The sequence below is a fragment of the Leptidea sinapis genome, chromosome 19, assembly GCF_905404315.1.
Source record: "Leptidea sinapis chromosome 19, ilLepSina1.1, whole genome shotgun sequence".
In the NCBI taxonomy this organism is placed as follows: domain Eukaryota; kingdom Metazoa; phylum Arthropoda; class Insecta; order Lepidoptera; family Pieridae; genus Leptidea; species Leptidea sinapis.
In genome coordinates, this window is record NC_066283.1 from 6,180,516 (window position 1) to 6,203,016 (window position 22,501).

Here is a 22,501-nt window from a genome sequence, read left to right on the forward strand (position 1 = left end):
GATAATTTGTGTAAGAGTGTGTCAATATTATTATTATTCTAATTATTATATTATGTTTATTTTAGTATTTTTACATCATAAAAATTCTTTATTTAGGGAGATCGATTCGATCAACATTTTTTCGCTTATGGGCTAATCCGGAACTGGTTAACATATTCTACATTATATACGACGAGATTTGGCAGTTTCTGACTAGTACATCCTAGATAATAAACGTACAAACTTAATTGAGTGAACTCAACGAACTCCAATTATTATAATGAAGTGATTGTATATCATCAGATATACCGACGGATATTATATTCACATCACATGCTAATATTTTAGTTACTCTAAATGAGGGTAGTTTAAAATTTATAAAGACTATAATGAATTCAACAATTTTTTGCCTAATGGCAACACATTTATCATAGCTATAATAATTAATAAGTAATATTAAGTTTCAATGAACTACAATGCATTTAGAAGTTCACTTCAGTACAAGTAACTATGGTATACCTTCCACAGGAGCCATAGTAGGAAGAATAGAATAGAATACAAGTAACTATACAGTTTTACGGAACTCACTTATATGTAATAAATGTAACTAATCATCGCATTTGCTGACGATATACAAAAAAAAAACACCCAAATTAGCGAATTAATAAAGTCACAAAGAATACTTTTAATTTTGAGCAAATTTGGACACACTGTAGAATTGGATCACAAGGTCAATGATCCCTTAAGGCGAAGGGTAAGCAGAAAACACGCAAACAGGGCATTTTTAGACAAGTTTTGTAGTGAAAATACACCATTTGGAGCTATGAACACTATTTTATCATATAACACATACCCTTAAGACTTATTTTTTATTCTAATGTTTGCTGTTGGTTATAGTTAGCACTTCAGAGCTATTTTGAACTACTTTTCATTGCAGTTAAACAAGTTTTTCTCTGCATGACGCATTTGTTTAGTACCATTCTCAGAAAAGATATTTATATAGCTTGTACTTTTTTTGGGTAGGTTCTCAGATTAGTAATCAATAATGAGAATTGTAAGCATATAAACTGTTTGCGCCTGATAAAATATTACGATTTCCACGCAAGAATTTTGAAAATTTTGGCTTTGTTACATAGATCGCGGGCCGGCAGCCGTGAACTCATATCGCTCAAGGTCGCTAGCATTTAGTGTCGCCTTAACCTGAATCCTGAACATTGAAAAGCGACGTTGCCACGCAGCGCAAACTTTGCCGGTCGCGTGCATCGTTGTCGCTCTTCCAGGGTCAAGGTTACGTTGTGTAAACAGGTTCTTTACTTATTTATAATATATATTATATGTAAGCAATAAATTTTACTACAATTCTGTAGGGTACAATTAATTGTATTTAAAGTTATTTCTTATAATCATTCTACCTTAAAATGTACATATTATTTTAAATTCTCTTAATAACAATACGTCGTAATCGTAAGCTTAGTAATGCTACTTTTAGGAACTACACCCGGTTTATCTTTTAGAAATATACGCTACCCACATTCTTATAACAACATAACAACTCTTTAACATTAAGTAAATACAGCTTCATCAACACTTCGGAAGACATTATATATACATATATAATATAAAGTTTTACTGAAAATGTAGACATTTTCAAATTATGCTTCTGGAGTGACCTATCTATCCAAAAAGCTTTCAATCCTTGTCTTGGAGGCATCATAAACACCAAAAAAGACAAATCCACCAAGCATGAACGCTGTGAACCTCGGAGTTACTCCAGCGAAGAGTCCCCTGAAGCCGGACTCTGCGTAGATGTGTGTGAGGATGGGCTTTATTCTCAGCTTGCGAGTTTCGGCGTAGTCGTCTGCGAGCATGATGCGCGTCTTCGCCAGGTCGAGGGGCGTGGTCGCAGCGGCTGCCACTCCTCCCGCTATCGACCCGCAACACGCGCTCTAAATCAAATCAAAATCAGTTTATTCAAGTAGGTCACGGAAATGACACTTATGAAAGTCAAAAAAAATTTTTTTTTACTTATTGAATCTACCGCTACTTGGTAAAGGGTGGAGCTAATGAGAAGAAGTAGCAAGAAACTCATTGCCACTCTTTTATATCAAGATTTACAGATCATTTCAATTACAATATAATATGTAAAATGTAAAATGATGCAACAAACACACTCAAACGTCAAATAGTCAATATCTTACACGAGTAAGTCAAAAAAGTAAATGTAAATTAATACAAAAGTTATTGAGTACAGTAGCTGCATCATCCACATACACCATAAATCAATAAAGGTATTCTGTGAGCATTTTATAAGCGATTATAAATAAATAAACATGTATATATCCATACATATATATATACACAATAACTTTTAAGAATCTGAAACCGAGTCTCCGGCAACAGGATCATCCCGCCACCACAAGCAGCGCCCGTTCACGAGCATGACTCTACAATTATAATTCAGGAATTTGCTAGAAACTGTGACAATCATAATCTTAACACGAGTTAAACATAAACTTGGTATGCCTACTACTCGGCTAATGGCCGTTTTCAATGACCTATCTACCATTCGTTTAACTTACGGATACATTGCTGTCACCGTTTAATGACAAGATCTTATCTGTCCATAGTTATGTCCAATACAGTTATAGTCCAATGCTATCTGTCAATAGGTTATTGAAATGTAAGTAAGCGTAAAAGGATAGATTTGTCTACGTCTAGTAAGTTAAACTAAGGATAGATAGGTTATTGAAAACGGCCGTAAGTCGAGTTAGTAATTCTTTTGTGGGGCGATGTATATGCTTTTACAACAAGATCCCAGAAAATGATCAAAACAAAAGTATTACGATATTCAAAAGAATTGTTAAAAAACGTTTATGTGGTAAAGGTTACTATAACATAAATGACTTTCTAAATGATTCCACAGATTAGGAATGGAGCGACCGCCCTCAGGCTATTAAATAATAAGTTTAATTGTACAATATCTCTCTGACATGTTTTAGCAATAACTTAGAGAGATATAGAAGAAATTCGACGGACAGATGGCCGTTGGGGCAGTAAAGTCCTCGAATGGCGATCACGTACCGGAAGACGTAGTGTTGGTAGTTCAGGTAGACAAGACGGACCGACGAACTGGTCAAGATCGCCGGAATACGTTGGATGAGGGCAGTGCAGGACCGATCGTCGTGGAAATCTTTAGGGGAGGCCTTTGTCCAGCAGTGGATGTCTTCTGGCTGATGGTGATGATGATGATGATAGAAGAAATTGTGGGAGGATTTATACATGTTGCGGTACCAGCTAAGAGGATAGTTTTTAGTATTCTGTCTAGGTTCGGTTTCAGTATATAGTTGATCAACACACCTGAAAACTGTTAATATTTTCGTCGTTTCTATTCTTGACGAGGGTCTTGAGTTGTTCCCACAGCGGCAGCTCAATAAAGCTGAAGGGAAGGTCTCTCATCACCGTTGAGAAGAATCCTCTGTACACGCCTCTCCGTAATCCTTCTGTGCGAAACGCCTGTGTACATTAATATTAAATTATATAAATATATTCCGGTCCAACGTGAAGACCGTATTGATGTATGGGTTTGAGTCGTGGAAGGTCACCAAGCCCATCTCTCATCAACTTCAAGTTTTCGTTAACCGATGCCTTCGGAATATCGTCGGTATTCACTGGCCCGACAAAATTTCCAACGATCATCTTTGGCAACGTTGTCATGAAGTCCCAATCGACCAACAGATAAAACGCCGCAACTGGAGCTGGATAGGCCACACACTCCGGAGGGATCCTAACCATACCGAGGCAAGTCCTAGATTGGAACCCTCAAGTGAACGCAAACGTGGCCGTCCAAAGCAAATCTGACGGCGGACTGTCATTGACGAAACGAAAGACATCGGAAAGACCTGGAGTGAAATTAAGGGAGATGCTCAGGACCGATCGCGATGGAGATGCACTGTGGATGCCCTCTGCCCCGTTACAGGAATTTAATGGAATATAAAAATAGAACTTTGTGTATTAAAATAAAATTTCATTACGTTTTTTCAATAATAAATGTATTAATCAAACAAAAACACCATTTCAACAATGCACAGTATATACACATTAAATTTTTCACTAACCCCATTCAATATCACATTCAGTATCACAGGTATACTGCTTTAAGCATTTCGGTGACGCGAACTCATGAGATTTCATATCATTTCTCATTTTCATTTCATATCTTATACAAGGTATCTGGTGGCAGATTTACGTTTTGAAATGCTACACACGTAAATAAAAGATTAGAAATAAAGAAGATTGGAATTGACCATTAAATTGGAACTAGCAAGGCGGTCACTGAATGGTATCAAATAAATGGATAAAGAAGTCACAGAAGACAGCAGCAATAACAGAAGTTGAACTAAAGATGACGGTGATGATGATCGGAGAAACTGGTGAAAGAGTTGACAAGACAGCCTTTGCCAAAAGACATACCATAGTGGGAGATTTTTGTAATTTAGATATGAAGTATTGAGGGAAGTATTTTAAAATTTAATAAGAGAAATAATTTTTTTAAGGATCATGATGTGTTACGAAATTTAAAAGAATTGTTAAAAAACGTTTGTATGGGAAAGATTATTTATTATAGCATAAACGATTTTCTTAATGACACCACGGACTGCGAATAAAGCGAACACCCTCAGGCTCTTTAATTATAAATGTTTATTGTACGATATTACATTGTAATCCATATTTTATATTTAAAAAAAAAGCCCGCTGAGTTTCTTGCGCCCATTCTTCTCAGGTCTGAGGCAGTCTCTTTTTTTTAATGGGTGGTAGATTTTGACGTTCAATAAGTGATTTTAAATCCTATTTTGAATAAAAATATTTGAATTTGAATAAGTTTATGATTGTATTAATTTTTAATAGTGTAAAAATAAAAACAACTCACATGTACTAGAATACCAATGCTGCTTTTCGCCTGATTCCCCACGTACGTCTGTTTCCGCTGCTTCGCGATCTCTGTCGGCACTCGGATCAAACACGCCAGCTGAAATTAACAATTAATTAACTTATGAATTTATACGTTTTCATAATCATATGTACCTAGTACTATATATGGAGAAATTGATCGTAGTTGGGAAGCGAGTTTAAACAGGGCTGCACTGAACTGTACCAAAGCCACTTTACAAACAATAACCGTACTCACGCGCCTGCTTCTACAGCATATAAGTTTACCCGTAGACCTTTTTACGCCCAAAATACAACAATTTATATTAATACAGTTTTTTTTTATGGAATAGGAGGACAAACGAGCGTTTATTATTATTTTTTAGTTTACTTTATATTATATTCAACATATAAAACGATTTTAACTTTGACCACGGTTCATATATTAAACGCAGCACCTTATACACTAATTTGTTATTTATATTAGGTACAGCTATTGTGTGTGGCCGTTGAGTTTATAATACTATGATCCTCTCACGAGCTCAACTTTTCCCGAACATTTGGTAGATTCAGGAATATAACTGAAATATTTATAATGATGACAAGCGCTTCGTTTAAGCCAATTTGACTTCGACTTTGCTTTGTACTGTTATGATTTCATTTGGTATATTTGTATCCCATGAAACATGTGTGGCGGTCCTCCACAGTGCGGTTTTCAAGGAGCTTTCTTCCACGTACTACAAAGCTGTGGAATGAGCTTCCTTGTGCGGTGTTTCCGGGACGATACGACATGGGTACCTTCAAAAAAAGCGCGTACACCTTCCTTAAAGGCCGGCAACGCTCTTGTGATTCCTCTGGTGTTGCAAGAGAATGTGGGCGGCGGTGATCACTTAACACCAGGTGACCCGTACGCTCGTTTGTCCTCCTATTCCATAAAAAAAAACCGTGAGCTCTGTGTATGAAATAGCCATATCCTCTAGATTAAAGTATTCCGTTTACTGCAAGGACTTACCACTTCGCCAGCGCTGGCCGCAAACATGTGAACGAACGGCAAGTATTGTGGTGCCACCATCGGCGTCGCTAGTTTCTTCGTCGCCTCGTACGATACGAAGAACAATGATGACGTGGGCATCGAACTTGTTGCTACTGTGAGCAGCCCTGGAAATATTTTTTTTTTCAGGGTTCAAAATTATAATAATATGTGCAACAATAATTTACATGATTTTAATTTTCACTAATTACAGTCCTTAAAACATAAATGAAACACACCATAATAATATTTACTTTGCTGCTGTAGACTTCTTAGGCTTCAGTATGTTATATAGAATGACAACTCCAAAGAATGCATAAGTCGCTTTTGCTGTGTTTGCCCTGCCTCTGTTGGTTTGACTATTGAAGTATTTGGAAAGTCCCTTCAACTGGGATTCGTCAACTGCTTCTCCGGCCATGCTTTTCTTATGTAACAATAAGTAACAACCTCAAAAATTCGAAGTCGAATGTGACCCGTTGTTTGATAAGTGGAGGACTTACTCCTAAATATTATTTTTTTCTTTTATTTGGGAAACAAATATGACAAGAAATATATGAAAACAAACAGACTTAGAGTTCCACATTTTGTAACAGAAATTATAAATTGTGTAGTGCTCGAAAAAGCTGGCCGAAAAATGAACATATCAAGGTTACATAATTTGCCGATACTATCGATTAAACTTGTGAAGGGTATTATTGCACGGAAGGATATTTGTTTTATGTACAAAAAACTTAGCAATAGATCATATTTTTATATAAAATTTACAATGCGGCAGGATAATACAAAGAATAATGAAAACAAAGATTACAATCATTTGCCGTAATGAATTAGGTATCTATATAGGATTTATAAAATACAATACTAAATACAAAATGTTGTAAATTTAACATCAAAAATATACTCTGTGCAAAACCAGAGGAATCACATTACCTTCTAGGTACACGTTTTATTCAGTCATAAGGCAGCACACCAAGGAGCTACATAATAAATACTGGACGGAGATGAGTGGATGCAGACAGGCAAAAGAGGCTCTACCATGCATAGATCAGAGGCTCTCTCGTAAGCTGGTGAAACTCACACGATCAAGATTACGTAAGATAACTCATGTAATAACGGGTCACGGCCCCTTTAACAAACATCTGTTTAATATAGGTGTCACTGACAGTCCCCTGTGCAGGGCTTGCATGGAGACAGAAGAAACGGGCACACACCTCATCCTGGAGTGCTGCGGTGTGGCCACATACCGGGACAAACACCTGGGGTCACCGAGGACTCTCCCCGAGGTCATGGGTGACATCAGAGGTTTGAGTAACTTCCTTGAGGAGTTGGGATGGCAAGATTAGCAACCCAACCCTATGACGCAAAATAGGCGCACAGCAGTCGTCGAGTTGCGGAAAGTAGCCCGTGAATACCTATACCTATACCTATACACGTTTTATTAAAAGGAACCCATATTTTATCCGGTTCGAGGCCGCGAACCAGCGGTTCGGTTTCATGATTTTTGGCTTGAGTGACAAGCGTCGGGTCTCTCCTATAGTATTTTCATGGTAAACTATTGCAATATTATTATATCTATCTCTTTTCACTTATTGCAATAAGTTTCGTAATAAATAAGACAGCAAGCAAGCTTAAAAGAAGGCGGGGTAATATAAATTTATTAAAGAAATATGCAGTGAATTTAGTGTTTGCCGGTAACGCAGTGAATGTCATTAGACTGGGAAAATTTTGTGTTTTTTGGGAAGGGATTATCTGATAAAACAATGGCTGTGTATATAATACACATTATTACAATTGTATAAATAGTTTTTTCTCGAGACCTTGTGTGAATTTTATTTAAAAATCGATTCGAACAAAAAAAAATCGCGCAGAACCGCCTATGTCAACTTACATAAAAAAAACTACGTTTAAAAAAACCGACTACAAAAACTGAAAAGTATCAAATAACTAAAAATATAATGTAAGTAATGTAATACACCTCTTATACAAACCTTTACCTTTTATATTAATAACATACTATTATTTATATGTGCTACCTATTGATTTGATGCCATAATGTAGAACAGCGCTTCATCAAAATAACGCAAATGTTTCGTGTATTAGGGTCTTTAACCACCTTCCAAAGAATATTAGAGAGATGCATAAAACATGAATGCATAAAAAATTAAAATGATTATGGCTAATAGATAAATGCTTTTATAGTTTAAAAGAATTATTTAGCCAAAAATAATAGTATTTAAATGTAATTTTTGACAGGTACCTGCAAACTAATGTTTATTTTATATTATATTATTGAACTAGCTGCCCCGACAGACGTTGTTCTGTAGATAGTAAAAAAACAACTGTTTTATATTTCAAAACATCAAAAATTATTTCGTAAATATGCTCCCTGTTGTTAGAATGAAATTGTTTCACAGCGGAACTGTCAAACCGTGCGTCACTAAATTCTCTCATAGAAAATATGTCCATACAAAACAAATATTGAAAATAAAAATATTTATGGGTCCCAAATCGAAATAAAAACTACCCTATCTCTCGAGTTGGACCAAACTGCACTCCATGAAGTAATCACCATTAAACTTTAGGAGTCCTCCATTCATTAGTTTAGGAGTCCATTGAGGACAAACATTGTGACACGAGATTTATATATATTAAGATTAAAGCTATGTAATGTGTATTAATGACGTATAAATATAAAAATTCCAATATTGACAATCAAATATTTGTATGCCGATATATTGGCGAATTGTGCTAAACACCAATTATTAATTGTTAATAATACCACGATTCATACAAATAAATCATTTCATTTCATTGATAGGTTCCAAGTCGTTGCCAAGCCCTAAACAAAATAAAACTTAATATTATAAACAGCTTACTTACTGTAATTATTAAGGTTGTCTGGCCACGCGTGTCTCTCCGCTTGGGTTTGTAGGTACCGTAAAGTCACGCGTGGCGAGTGTAGGTACCTACTTTGGCTTGGCACCGACTTTAAAGCTATCAATATGTAGCACAAATAATAGTATGTTATTAATATTCAAGGTAAAGGCCATATAACTTTAATATTCTAATTCTCCGACATATATATAAATTAGGTGACACGTTGTTTGTCCGCGATGGACTCCTAAGCTACTGAATGGATTTTAATGGGCATTACTTCATGGAGTGCAGTTTGGTCCAACTTGAGAGATAGGATAGTTTTTATTTCGATTTGGGACCCATAATTATTTTGATTTTCAATATTTGTTTTGAATGGACATATTTTCTGTGAGAGAATTTAGTGACGCACGGTTTGACAGTTCCGCTCCGAAACAACTTCATTATAACAACAGGGAGCATTTTTTACGAAATATTTTTTGATGTTTTGAAATATTATTGGCAAATTCCTATAAAACAGTATTTTTTTTACTATCTACAGAACAACGTCTGTCGGGTCATCTAGTAGTTCTTTAGTTTCTTTTTTTCTGTATCGCTATAATTGTTCTGTCAGAAAAATTAATAGTTACTAATAGTACTTTGCCCAGATTCTTTCACATAGATCACATCACAACTCCTTTACATCAATCAATAAAACAGATAAAATAAATCGTTGTTTATTCATAATAACGACGATGGTTGCACGTAGTTCCTGAAAAACGTTCCAAGCCACAAACATCACATTTTAAGGAATTCGTGTTTAAAGTTTAATAAATATTAGTGTATTCCATACATGTGGGTTGGGCTACAAAGTCATGTCATTAGTGAGAGTGACAGTAGGGCTACCATCTTTTGTCAGTCCGTTAATATGACCAGTTTTGTGTTCTTTTTTTTTAATGAAAATAAGGGACGAGACGAGCAGGACGTTCAGCCGCTCAGGATTCTTGAAAAACCCCAAAAACTCTGAGCGACACTACAACAAGATGTTAAGTCTCATTTGCCCAGTAATTTCACTAGCTACGGCGCCCTTCAGACCGAAACAAAGCAATGCTTACACATTGCTTCACGGCAGAAATAGGCACCGTTGTGGTACCCATAATCTAGCCGGCATCCTGTGCAAAGGAGCCTCTTAACTCAATTTCGACATGATTGTTGTTTGGAACGTTTTTCTGGAATTACGTCCAATTAATTAGTAATAATATCCTAATGATGCTTGTTTTGCACACCGTAACAAAGTGACAATGTGACGTCATCGACGTCAAGTCCATATATAATGCAACCGGGTAGTAGTTTTATACAATAAACATAAACAGTAATAATATTACTGACTGTAATATATTCTTATTAAAATTACTTTTTTTTATTACTGTCATCGTGCCTATATATAATATAATATTGACACACTTTTTACACAAATTATCTTGCCCCAAATTAGGCATATAATATAGCCTGTGTTATGGGTTGCAAGACAATGATATATTTAATACAATATACTTAAACATACATAAATACATATAAACATATACAAATACATATAAACATCCATGACTCGGAAACAAACATCCATATTCATCATATAAATGCTTGCACCTACCGGGATTCGAACCAAGGACCTCCAGCTTAGTAGGTAGGATCGCTAACCACTCGGCTATTCAGGTCGTCAATATTACAATTATGATATATTTGAATTAAAAATAATGAAATTAAATATATCTCGATCGAGAACACATAAAAAGCAATAGGCGGCCTTATCGCTTAAGAGCGATTTCTTGCAGGCAACCTCTACTGAAATACACTCAGCGGCACAATTAACCGCGCAACCTTTTAAAGTGGCAAATTTTGATGTTATCGCAGTTGTAAGTTATTGGGCATAAATAAGTCAAGTGTGAAAGAAATGTAGTGACGAAAAAATTACAAACTACCCACTTAACTTTGTTTCTTTTACGCATAAGATGTGAATAGGATAAATATCGAACTTCGTCTCATTATCGTTATCGTTGCCATACTGCTTACATTGCTTCAGTGGCATTAAAAGTAAACAATTTGAGTTTGTTTTGGTTTCGTAACTTAAAGCTAGTGTTTGGACATCACAAACATGCCATTTGATGCTAATTCAGTGGAGAGAGCGTCGCTCTTATCGACGAAGGGTTTAGTCAGCGTTACGTGGCGCGGAAGCTTGGTGTCGCACGTACCACCTTAAGGGATGCATGTTTCGGGAAACTGGCTCTTATGAGCGAAGACCAGGACAGGGCCGAAAAAGATGCACCTCCGCTCGTGACGACCGATTTCTTGTAACCAATGTTCTAAGAAATCGGTTCACTACAGCTGTTGAGGCACGAAACCAACTTCGTGAGGTTCGCAATGTTCAAGTGAGTGAAAGAACAGTGAGAAGAAGACTAGGAGAGAATGTCCTTGGAGCTTTTCAACCATCTCGAGTGCCACAATTGCTCGTAGGCCACCGGAGAGAAAGACTTCGTTTTTCCCGAGAGCACGCCGAATGGAATATGGAACAATGGAAGAATGTGATGTTTACTGACGAGAAAAGAATATGCTTGCACGGTCCTGACGGTCGCCATTACTGTATACAAACGCAAGAATGAAAGGTTTGCACCATGTACTGTTGTGAAAGCAGTAGGTTACCAAGGTGGCTCTATCATGATATGGGGCGGCATTACTTACGAAGCACGCACCGACTTGGTTATCTTCGAAAGAGGTGGAATAAATGCTCAGAGGTATGTAACAGAAGTGTTGGAACCTCATTTAATGCCATTTGCTCCATTTATTGGCGAAGATTTTTTATTAATGCAGGACACAGCTCGCCTCCACGTTGCTAGAGTTGTTACCGCGTACCTGGATACCGTCGGCATTCGAAAATTAACATGGCCATCCCGGAGCCCAGATTTAAATCCTATTGAACACATATGGGACAATTTAAAAAGACGTGTTCGAAGCCGCATACCAGCTCCAACCACCATAGATGAATTAAAACAATCCGTGATTGAGGAGTGGCAGAACATTCCACAACAACAGATCAACGATGTCATCGACAGCATGCCAAACCGTTTGATGGAAGTCATGAGGGCTAGAGGTGGAAATACGCACTATTAGAATTCATTTATTCAGCAGATTTTTTATTTTTAAGCCATTTCATCACAGTTGTTAATTTAAGGTCAAAGTGTTTTTCAGACTTTTTTATAAATAAACGTAGTAATTAAAAACAATATTATCTTTCATTTTACTTCAATATACTTACGTTATAAAATGACATTCACAAGTAAGGCCACAATTTTTTTTTAACCAAAATCGTAAAAAATCAAGGTGGGCGGTTAATTGTGCCGCTGAGTGTAGTTGTAAAGTAGTTATTTGTACCTGTAGTTGATAAGACATCAGTAGGTGGTGTTATCGATATACATATAGTTTAAACATATACATACAGTTAATAAAACCAAGAACTAATGAATTTGTCACAGTGATAAAAGTTATATTTATGCAACTGTTGTGTAATAAGGGGTATTAAAACACGAATGTGGGTTTATATTACGATACGATACGATTGCATACAAGACTTTATCTACACCCATAATATGAATGTTCTAAAACATTCTGAAACAGTTAGCTTACTGCTCACATTAAAACAGCCAGTCCTAGTAGTAATCTAATATCATCCATTACTGATTATATAAAAATAAAGTAAGTATTAATGAAATACTAATGAATGGGAAAGTATGAGAGTGATATTGAAAGAAGAGTGAATGCAGGAAACATTGTGAATGGAGCTTTGCACTCCTTTATGAACAGGCAGAAGGTGTCTAATAAGGCTCGTTTGGCTGTGCATGAGGGGGTGTTGGTTCCAACACTCATGTACGGAAGTGAAAGTTGGGTATGGCAGAAGAAACATGAAAGCAGAATAAATGCAGTGGAGATGAGCGTTGAGAAGTATGATAGGAGTTAAACTGAGTGACAGGATAAGAAGTAGTGAGATAAGGAAACGTTGTGGTCTGAAAGAAGATGTTGTGACAAAAATTGAGAAAGGTATGCTGAGATGGTTTGGACATGTCGAGAGAATGAATGAAGAACGATTGACGAAGATTGTGTATAAGGCCAATGTGAATGAGAGTGTTGGAAGGGGTAGACCTAGGCGGACGTTTCAAGATCAAATCAGGGACGTCTTGAAAAAAGGCCAGGTCAAGAGTACCCTAAACCGGAGAGCATGTATGAAAGGAATAATGAAAGTGAACGAATCGTAGCAAGTGGAAAGAAGTGGTCTCTGCCTGCCCCTACGGGAAAGAGGCGTGATTTTATGTATGTATTAATGAAATAATTATTTATTTTAGTAGTAATTTAAAGCATAATATGCCTTATGTATATATGCCACTATATGCCTTCGTAGGGTGCTGGAATTCTTCGGACATATTGCTCGTTAAGAGGGTCATACTCTTGAACAGCTGATGGTGACCGGCAAGGTAAATGGCAAACGTCCCAGGGGAAGCAGTCCCACGATATGATCGGACCAAATACGATCTTCTATGAACATCAGCTTCCATAATGCCCTTCATAAAGCTCAGGATCTCAGCAGATGGAGGGAAATCGTACGGGAGAAACTGATGCAGCGGGGGAGTTACGACCCTCAGTAATGAGGAGAACGACGCGAGAGGGAGGAGGAATTTAAAGCATGGGTTTTGAAAGATTGGAGAGTTTGAGCCTTTCTGATTTCAGTGGGAAGTGAATACCGAAGGTTATATCTTGCACAGTAAATGAATTGTTCATGAAGGAAGGTTTATGAACAGATAACAACTTAAAGGCCGGTAACGCATCTCTTTACACCTGATGTTGCGGATGTCCATAGGCGGTTGCCTCACCTCTCCCCATCCCGTGAGCCTCTTGCCCGATTGCCACCTCTTATATAAATTAAAAGAAACCGTGTGTCTTTTACCGCATTAATCACGTTTCCGAAAAGCTGTTTCACTTGATTCCTGCCGCCGAATTCCATCTTCGCACGACACGCCAACACAAGTTAGGATATCATCCCCACCATCTGGATGTGTGGCGGTCCTCCACAGTGCGGTTTTCAAGGAGCTTTCTTCCACGTACTACATAGCTGTGGAATGAGCTTTTTTGTGCGGTGTTTCCGGGACGATTCACATGGGTACCTTAAAAAAAAGCTCGTACACCTTCCTTAAAGGCCGGCAACGCTCCTGTGATCCCTCTGGTGTTGCAAGAGAATGTGGGCGGCGGTGATCACTTAACACCAGGTGACCCGTACGCTCGTTTGTCCTCCTATTCCATAAAAATATATTAATTGTATAAATTAACAGAAATCTCATTTTACAGATTGAAAAATGGAATATTTTTATGAAATTATGGTATTCTCATCGGTCCTCGATAAATCTACGAAGTTTGAACTTAATCTGGTCGTTTAAAGTGGGTAAAATCGCGGCCAAATGAGTCGGTTACAAACAAGCATACATACAGGTGAAGCTAATAAAAAGCTTGTAAAAAAAGTGTACAAAGCTAGAGGGTTACGGACAGACCGAAGACTAAGTTGGTGAGAACTAAGAACTAGAATACTATGTATATCGGAAACATTTATTTATTTGGTACCTCTATAGACGCCTCGAAAGCCACCAGCCTTATAGAACCCTTGCTGACTCTGCAGCCTCGTCTTCAGTGTATCCAGGGGGTACAGGGCTACGTCGACGGAGAGCCCCGCTACAGCACCAGCCTTCAAAGTCAAATTCAAATATTTTTATTCAAAATACGATGTGACATCACTTATTGAAAGTCAAAAACTACCACCCATTCCAAAAAGAGTGCCTCAGACCTGAGAAGAATGGGCGCAACAAACTCAGCGGGGTTTTATTACCATCATTTCTTTAAATTTTTCTCTTAATGGTTCATTAGGACCTAGGTTATAAATAGCGCGAATAGCACTCTTCGGCTGCACTGCCCCATAATAATATACCATAGGACATAATACTACGAAAATAACTAAAGTATACTAGTCGCGGAGCATCTATGTCAGTTAGCTGTCAAATTTTTTTAACCGCATATGCTGCAGAACGAAGCCTATTCGCCAATCCTTCAAGATATCGATCAAATAAACTTAATTCAAATATGCTTATACTAAGCGCTTTTGAATCTTTACTACAAATATTTCTTTTAAATTACTGAATTTACTAAATGTTCGCAAAAAGTTGAGCTCGTGAGAAGAACATACAAGAAACTCAACGGCCACTATTTACAATCAAATAGAGTATTTTACAATGGCTGTAATATACATAACAAATTAGTTTGTAATGTGCAAGCATTTATATGATGAATATGGATGCTTGTTTCCGAGTCATGGATGTTTATATGTATTTAAGTATGTTTATATGTATTTATGTATGTTTAAGTAAGTATATTGTATTAAATATATCGCTGTCTTGCAACCCATAACACAGGCTATATATACCTAATTTGGGGCAAGATAATTTGTGTAAAAAGTGTGCCAATATTATTATTCTCTTTATTACAATTTCATTTTATTTTCTACATTTATAGATATAACATATTTATAAAAAACAATATTACAAATATAAATATAAAAAATAGAGTCCAGCCGGCGTTGGTTCACGACAATTGCGCCGGTGGTTAGGGCGACAGACTGAGGAACTGAGAAGCTGCTTTCTCCAGTTATTAAGTGAGAGCCTCTTGAGATGATAGTCGAGGCTCTTTGCTATAAGACCGTTAACGGACACGACTATTGGGACAATTATTATTATTATTAATATATGAGTCGTGTTTTAATAATATAAATTATTTCATGAAAAGTAATAAAGAATTAAATGTACCCATAAATATAAATTATATTATATTGGATGTATCAACCTTTAGAGCTGGAATTCATTGTTTGTGTAAGGATGCTTTGTGAACATGATGGTCGTGATTACTGTCACAATTAGTAATTGCATCCAACAATTATAATTATTTATTAAGTATATCAGATCGACTGCCTGGCACCACAAGCAGCACCGGTTACCGAGTTGACGCATGGAACAGCCATTGTTCTCTTCAAATTATTATATACTAGCTGACCCGGCAAACGTTGTTTTGCCATATAAAGTATAATTCATAATTAATAAAATATTGCCTATATTATAGCCTGTACATCATTTTGTTCTATTGTCAATAGTTTTTGCAGCGCACGCAAAAATAGGTTTTCGATTTTACACCTTGTGTTACGAAACAGCAATTTTATTACGGATCCCTAATTTTGAAAAAAAAACATAGCCTATAGCCTTCCTCGATAAATGGACTACCCAACACTGAAAGAATCATTCAAATCGGACCAGTAGTACCAGAGATTAGCGCGTTCAAACAAACAAACAATAATATTAGTATAGATATGTTCTATCAAGACTGGTAATATATAAGTACTTGGGCTGGAATGCATCATATTAGTTGTTAAAGTTAAGGTTTCAGTCAAATTAAACGTTAACAGTAACGCTGACTTTAACATAGACTGCGAAATGAAATCGTATTCCTTGGCATTCTTTAAGTTAAAAAGTGACATATCATAGTATAAGATCCCACTGATAACCAAAGATTGGGCGGTTACCAGTTAAAGCTATGATGTCATCTAAGAATTGTCAAATGGTGCAGCACATATTATGCTTAACCAGTACTGTAACAAGTTTGTTATTGCTAAAGTTAGTTGATGAACAGTGTTAAGTCTCATTTACACCATGTGATATGCAGCAAGCAATCGCGGCCGAATCCACTCGGATGGTCTAATTAGACAGACTTGCATACTCCTATTACACTATGCTTAATCTTAGTAAGATTGTCTTGATACTGCGTAGCAGCCTAGCAAAACTCTAAGAAATAATCGATTGTATGAAACGTGCAGTGATTGATTGATTGACAGATGACTGTTATAATCTTGTAAACACCGGAGGTAGCCGAAATCCGCTATCACTGACCTGTATAAATACCACTGGACAGGCTGTTCCATATGTTTGACAGCAAATTTTTTGAGACTATTTGAAGCGCCATTCGCGAGCGTCCAGAGAACTAATTTTGACGTATAACAACAAAAATGGCTGCGAAGGAACGTACAATACCTACTCTGAAGTATTTTTGCATTTTGTTGTTTTTGAATTGTTTTCCGTGTTATTTATACTTGAAGAATCAACAGAATCAGGTATAATTTATTTTTTTGTAAATAGTTTCCCACCATCTATCGATGTTCTCTGAGGTTGTCATCACTAGTTTTAGTGCGTTTACCGCAGACTCTCGCTACATAGCCAACAGCGCCAAAATGGCGAATATCAAACAGGCAAAAAAGAACTTTGACAACTGCCAGCCCAGTATTAAAGTAGAGGTCAGTGTCCACTACGCAACAACTATTAGCAACTGTTCGCATTCAAAATTAGCCGGATTATACTTCGTTGCCAAATATTGTAATTACTATTTTAAACTTATGTCATATGACTGCACGTTTCATACAAAACTAAAATTTAATTTTCACTCAGGCAGTCCCGCCCTTTATTACGTAGTATTTACAAGCTCTTTGCCACGTTGTGTTATAGGCCTCTTAAATACCTACATGACGCAATATTACAACCCAGTACAGTAAAAAAGTGTGCTATCAAAAGGAATGTAATTAATTTTATCACGTTTTATTTGATGATACCGCGTTTTTTTATAAGCTAGTAAATTGTTAAAGATAAGACAAAAACAATAAATAATATATATATACCTAGGTAACACTAAAAATGTTTAGTAAATAAAAAACGGTTTAATGTAGAAAATTGCCAATACTTTATTGTATTTCGAAGTAATCTCCGTTCCTCTCTACACATGGTCGCATTCGATGGACCCACTGAGAAAAGCAGTGGGCCCATTCTTCCTTAGGGGTCTCTTCTATGGCATTTTTGTACGTTTTCACCGCATCTTCAAGGCTCGTAAAGCGAATACCGCGAATTTTATCTTTAGTTCTTTGGAATAAATAAAAGTCGCAGGGTGCCAGGTCAGGACTGTATGGCGGATGACTCATTATCTCGACACCTGCCATAGTCTCAAATATTCAACAGTCCGTTTTGCGGAGTGCACTGAAGCATTGTCGTGGTGAAGGAGAATCCTGCTTCGAGGGCGCTGCTGTCGAATTTTTTCCAAGACAATAGGCAAACAGCGATTGACATACCAGTCTGCAGTAACTGTCCTTCCATCTTAACGTGCGCGAAATGATCTTTCCGACCAAAGAATGAGGCAATCATCTTTTTTCCTTGACTTCTTCCTTTCTCTACCTTAGTTGGCCAATCCTCGAAAGGAAATACCCACTGAGCTGATTGTCTTTTGGTTTCGGGTTCGTAGCAATATATCCAGCTTTCATCACCTATGACGTTGTCAAATACAGCATTTGAATCACCGCCGCTGAACTTATCTAACATTTGGCGACACCAGTCCATGCGAAGGTGTTTCTGGAAGTCTGTTAAAGTATGGGGAATCCATCTGGTACAAAGCTTCCTGATGCCTTAATGTTCGTGAAATATTTTTTGAACTTGACTCAAACCAATTCCTAGGCTTGCCCGCATCTGCTGATAGATCACTCTCTTACCTTCCTCAATCATACGTCGCAACTCGTTAAACCAATTGTAAATAGTGGCACGAGATGGGGCTTCAATAAGAAATGCTAATCGCAGCCTATCATAGCTTTATTGTTGAGTAAGCCCACAACGAGTCATAATAAAACATTGACGGAAAATTTTCTCGCGTTAGGTTCATTTTCACGTCTAACAAGAGTTTTACATTTGCCGCCAATTCACATAAACAAAAGACAAATGAATGCAATATACATTAGGTCACCAAAGAGTTCTAAAATCGGAATTCAAAAAAAGTTTTCATTATTCTAACTGGCCAGTTCTAAACATTTTCAGTGTTACCCACGTAGTAAACGGCTTAAATAAGAAATTGAAACTTCAACAATGTAAGTAAAAAAGCGGCCAAGTGCTAGTCGGACTCGCCCATGAAGGGTTCCGTAGCAGCAAGTAACATAATATAAGAGTTATGTAGAAAGGAAAATGATATGAAATTATTTAAAATGGGTTTATCGGTTTTCGGGCGCGATTCAAAGGCCCGGCAAAAAGTGGCTGAGTAGCGTCGCGATTAATTGCTCGAGTAGACTGTGGGCTGAGACGGCGACATCGCGATGATGGATGGTCCCCATGAGTCCATCCATATGACCTGAGAGAGATATTGTGATACATTGTGATGAGCAGCCAATAGTTTTTTACTTTAATAAGTTCGTATATGCGCTTAAGCAAGTCAAAAAAGTAACAAGCTTAAAAACTGCTATAATGACTTATCACGCACATGTAGAATCGGTACTGCGCTACGGGCTTATATTATGGGGACACAGCACAGATATCAACAGAGCATTTATTGCTCAAAAAAAGTGTATTAGGGCAATGTACGGGATGCATCCTGAGTAATCGTGTCAACGAATATTTAAAAAATAGGATTGTTACCTTTGCCGTCGCTTTACATCTTCGAGATATGTATGTATGTAAAAAAAATAAAGAATTGTTTAAATCAGCTAATGATCTAAATCCGCGGAACCGACGTGATCCACAAAGACTCGTTCTACATGATGTTCCAAAAATTACTAAATATAATAAAAGTTGTGTATGTAATTGTGTTCGTGTTTATAATAAGTTACCGAGTAGCATTAAAAATTTAAATTCTAGATTATTTAAGAATAAGCTATATAGTTGGCTAAATGGTTATAATTTTTAAAGTGCTAAGAAATTTATGGAAATGAAATTCTGATATTCATTGTAGTTATATTTGCATGCTAGAAATAGTGCTGGCAAAACATATAAGCTCATTATTATAATATTTAAACACCATTGTATACTATGTTTTTTGCAAATAAATATATTACTATTATTATTAACTTACATTTGACACCAAACATTTAGATATTAAGCCTAGTTACTAATAAATAATACTTCATGATAATCACAATCACTTGTTTGTTTCTCTGCACTCAATATCTTGATTAGGTCTATGTGGTTTTCAATTTATCAATCTATCTATCTTTCAGTAAGAACTCCAATCTGCCCTAGTTGTTCCAGACTTTTTAGACAACTGCAAGTTCAAGACAAGAGTTGTGGTGTAGGATATTGGAGAATTTGTGCCTGTTGTTCAGTCACACTCCTGCGCTCCACAAGTATATGCTGTGGCATTTCTTCTGCCTCAACATATTATGTTACATTGTGGAAACATCTTGAATGTCCAGAACAATATTCAAGGGCAACATTTCCAGCTTCAATATTTTTAAAAGCATGTATCAAGTAAAATGGTGGGCTTTATGAATGGGATTAGTGAGCTACCACACCATATAACTCTCTTACAGCCATTCCCAATATTCAGTCTATCTCTTACTTGAGATAAAAATCTTAACTATTGTTGACTTTTCTGTCTTAATAAACTTATCGACCGTAACTCACCTTATCCGTGCAAACTGTCTGTCAATGCAATATAAAACTTGTATGAAAAATGCAATTCATGCATCCCAATATAAGGATATACAAATGACTTATTGGGTATATTGGAACAGCTTATCTCTATCTGTAGATAGTATATTGGGAACAGCCGTTTATCAAACCAGGAATTAATGAAATGAGTTAAAGGTCCATATAACATTACATAAGAACAAATGTTTATTCTATTGCTACATAAACAATGACAAATAATCTCAATTGTTTAAAGGTCACAGACTTTATAGACTACCAGTCCTCTAATAAAGACTAATTATGTTATATTATGCTCTTCGGGTGATGATTTGCAATTTACAAATTAAGTTAAGCTATTATAATTTTATTTACAATTTACAGATTAGGATATTATCCCCACCATCTGAATCATGTCCTACAGTGTGGTTTTCTAGGAGCTTTCTTCCACACATTAATATTATTTTCTATTCATGTCCTTAATTTATGTTCTTTAGTAGTTTAGAGTAAAAAAACCCTATTTAATTTTAATTAAGTATTTCCTTGAATAGATTTAGCTTGTATTATAGAATTCTTGTTGTATTTTACTTCTAAGTTACTGTATTTATCTTTACTGTATATTACAATAATTGTTCTTGTTAATACATATAAGTGAAAACTGTATTGGTGTAAGCTGTAAGTTTCCGAATAAAATAGAACAAAATATTACAAAGCTGTGGTATGTGATTCCTCTTGTGTTGCAAGATAATGTGTGTGGCGGTGATCACTTAACCCCAGGTGACCCGTACTCTTGTTTATAATCCTCTTCCATAAAAAAAGCTGTTATTTATTCTATTCTATTAATTAAAGCTATTCGTGCAATGATCAATATATTGAAAGCATGGTATTAAGTGGTAAATGTTGAGAGGGAAGAAAAGCCATTCAAATAACATGTGAAGGTTAACTTTTGAAAATTTTCAACTATTAAATTAGTATTCATGAAATCTTTATACTTAAGTCGTATTGAAAAAATTATAAAAATATCTGTCAGAACATTAAAACTTTCTCATGAGCTGATAATCATTTAAAAATAATTACAAAGAATAAAAATATAAATTTTTGAATAGAGTTTTAGTGAGTTTGAAATTACTACATGAATAACGATTTATCTTTTTTGAATATTAAAAGCAACTTTTTAAAAGATTTTATAATTAAAAGGTACTCACAAATAGCGGAGTAAAATAAGAATTCAGAGAGCTTCTCGAGTTTTTTTCTTTAGTTTCCATGTTAAACTTCGTGGTTTAACTTGCACAAATTACACTTTTGTAATTATCACTTTAAAATAAATGTCTCGCAGATTATTTAAAATACACCGAATTATCTTTCGATTGTAGCTTGCTTAACTATGCTCGGAACAAAATTTTATATACCAAAGAAAAACTTTAGAAAACCCATATTTTAATGAGATTTATTAGTGAAAACTGTAAAACTAAAGTTATAGGTTATATTTTAAGCTCCTTACTATTACATAGCCTTATGCCTACTACGAACACAAGAAAACACTTGGAAAACACTGATCAGCTGATAATCTGCTAATGTTGATAAAATGCAAATGCCATTGTCAATGGTACAACAATGACACTGACATTAAAAAAAAAGTTGCCAGCTTAGAAAATGCTTCAGTTTTTTTGATGGCCCTGGACTCTCGTTTGTCCCTCATTTCAAAAAAAAAGAAGACCTACATAAAAGTATTTCATCTGTAATGCACAGTTATTGTTATAGTTGTAAGTTATAGGCAGTTGCGAATACGCACCTAAATGTTTTGTATCTTGCACGGACTGCGTCCCGCGCGTTCCCTCTCCTATTACTCATAAATCAGTGTGCCACCGACTAGCGTGTTTAATTGACGTGCGTCCTTCCCATAATTACCGCGCAAATACTTCACACGTGGTGACGAGGATGGGACAAGGATGAACAGGACTGGGACCCCGACATGATACAGGATGTGGCGTCGCCTACTACCACTCACCCTGAGCTTGTCAAACATCCAGTGGAGTAAGGAGAGGCGACAATGGTCCCCCAGACAGCTGCGGCGCCGCCAGGCATACATGCAGGCATGCAGCGGCGGAGGGCAATTAGCCCAATTTTCTCAACGCCGGTATCAGCCTCAAACGTC

At 36.4% G+C, this 22,501-nt stretch overlaps 1 protein-coding gene across 1 annotated transcript; it reads right to left on the reverse strand.

Moving 5' to 3' along the window:
* On the reverse strand, positions 1-21,859 carry LOC126970033 (S-adenosylmethionine mitochondrial carrier protein homolog; the record flags this gene model as incomplete). Its single annotated transcript, XM_050815715.1, has 6 exons — positions 1-1,925; positions 3,337-3,492; positions 4,907-5,005; positions 5,918-6,063; positions 14,450-14,570; positions 21,848-21,859. Coding segments are annotated over 6 exons (810 nt in total), but the record flags the coding sequence as incomplete, so codon positions are not given.
* Between the last annotated feature and the right edge of the window lie 642 nt (positions 21,860-22,501).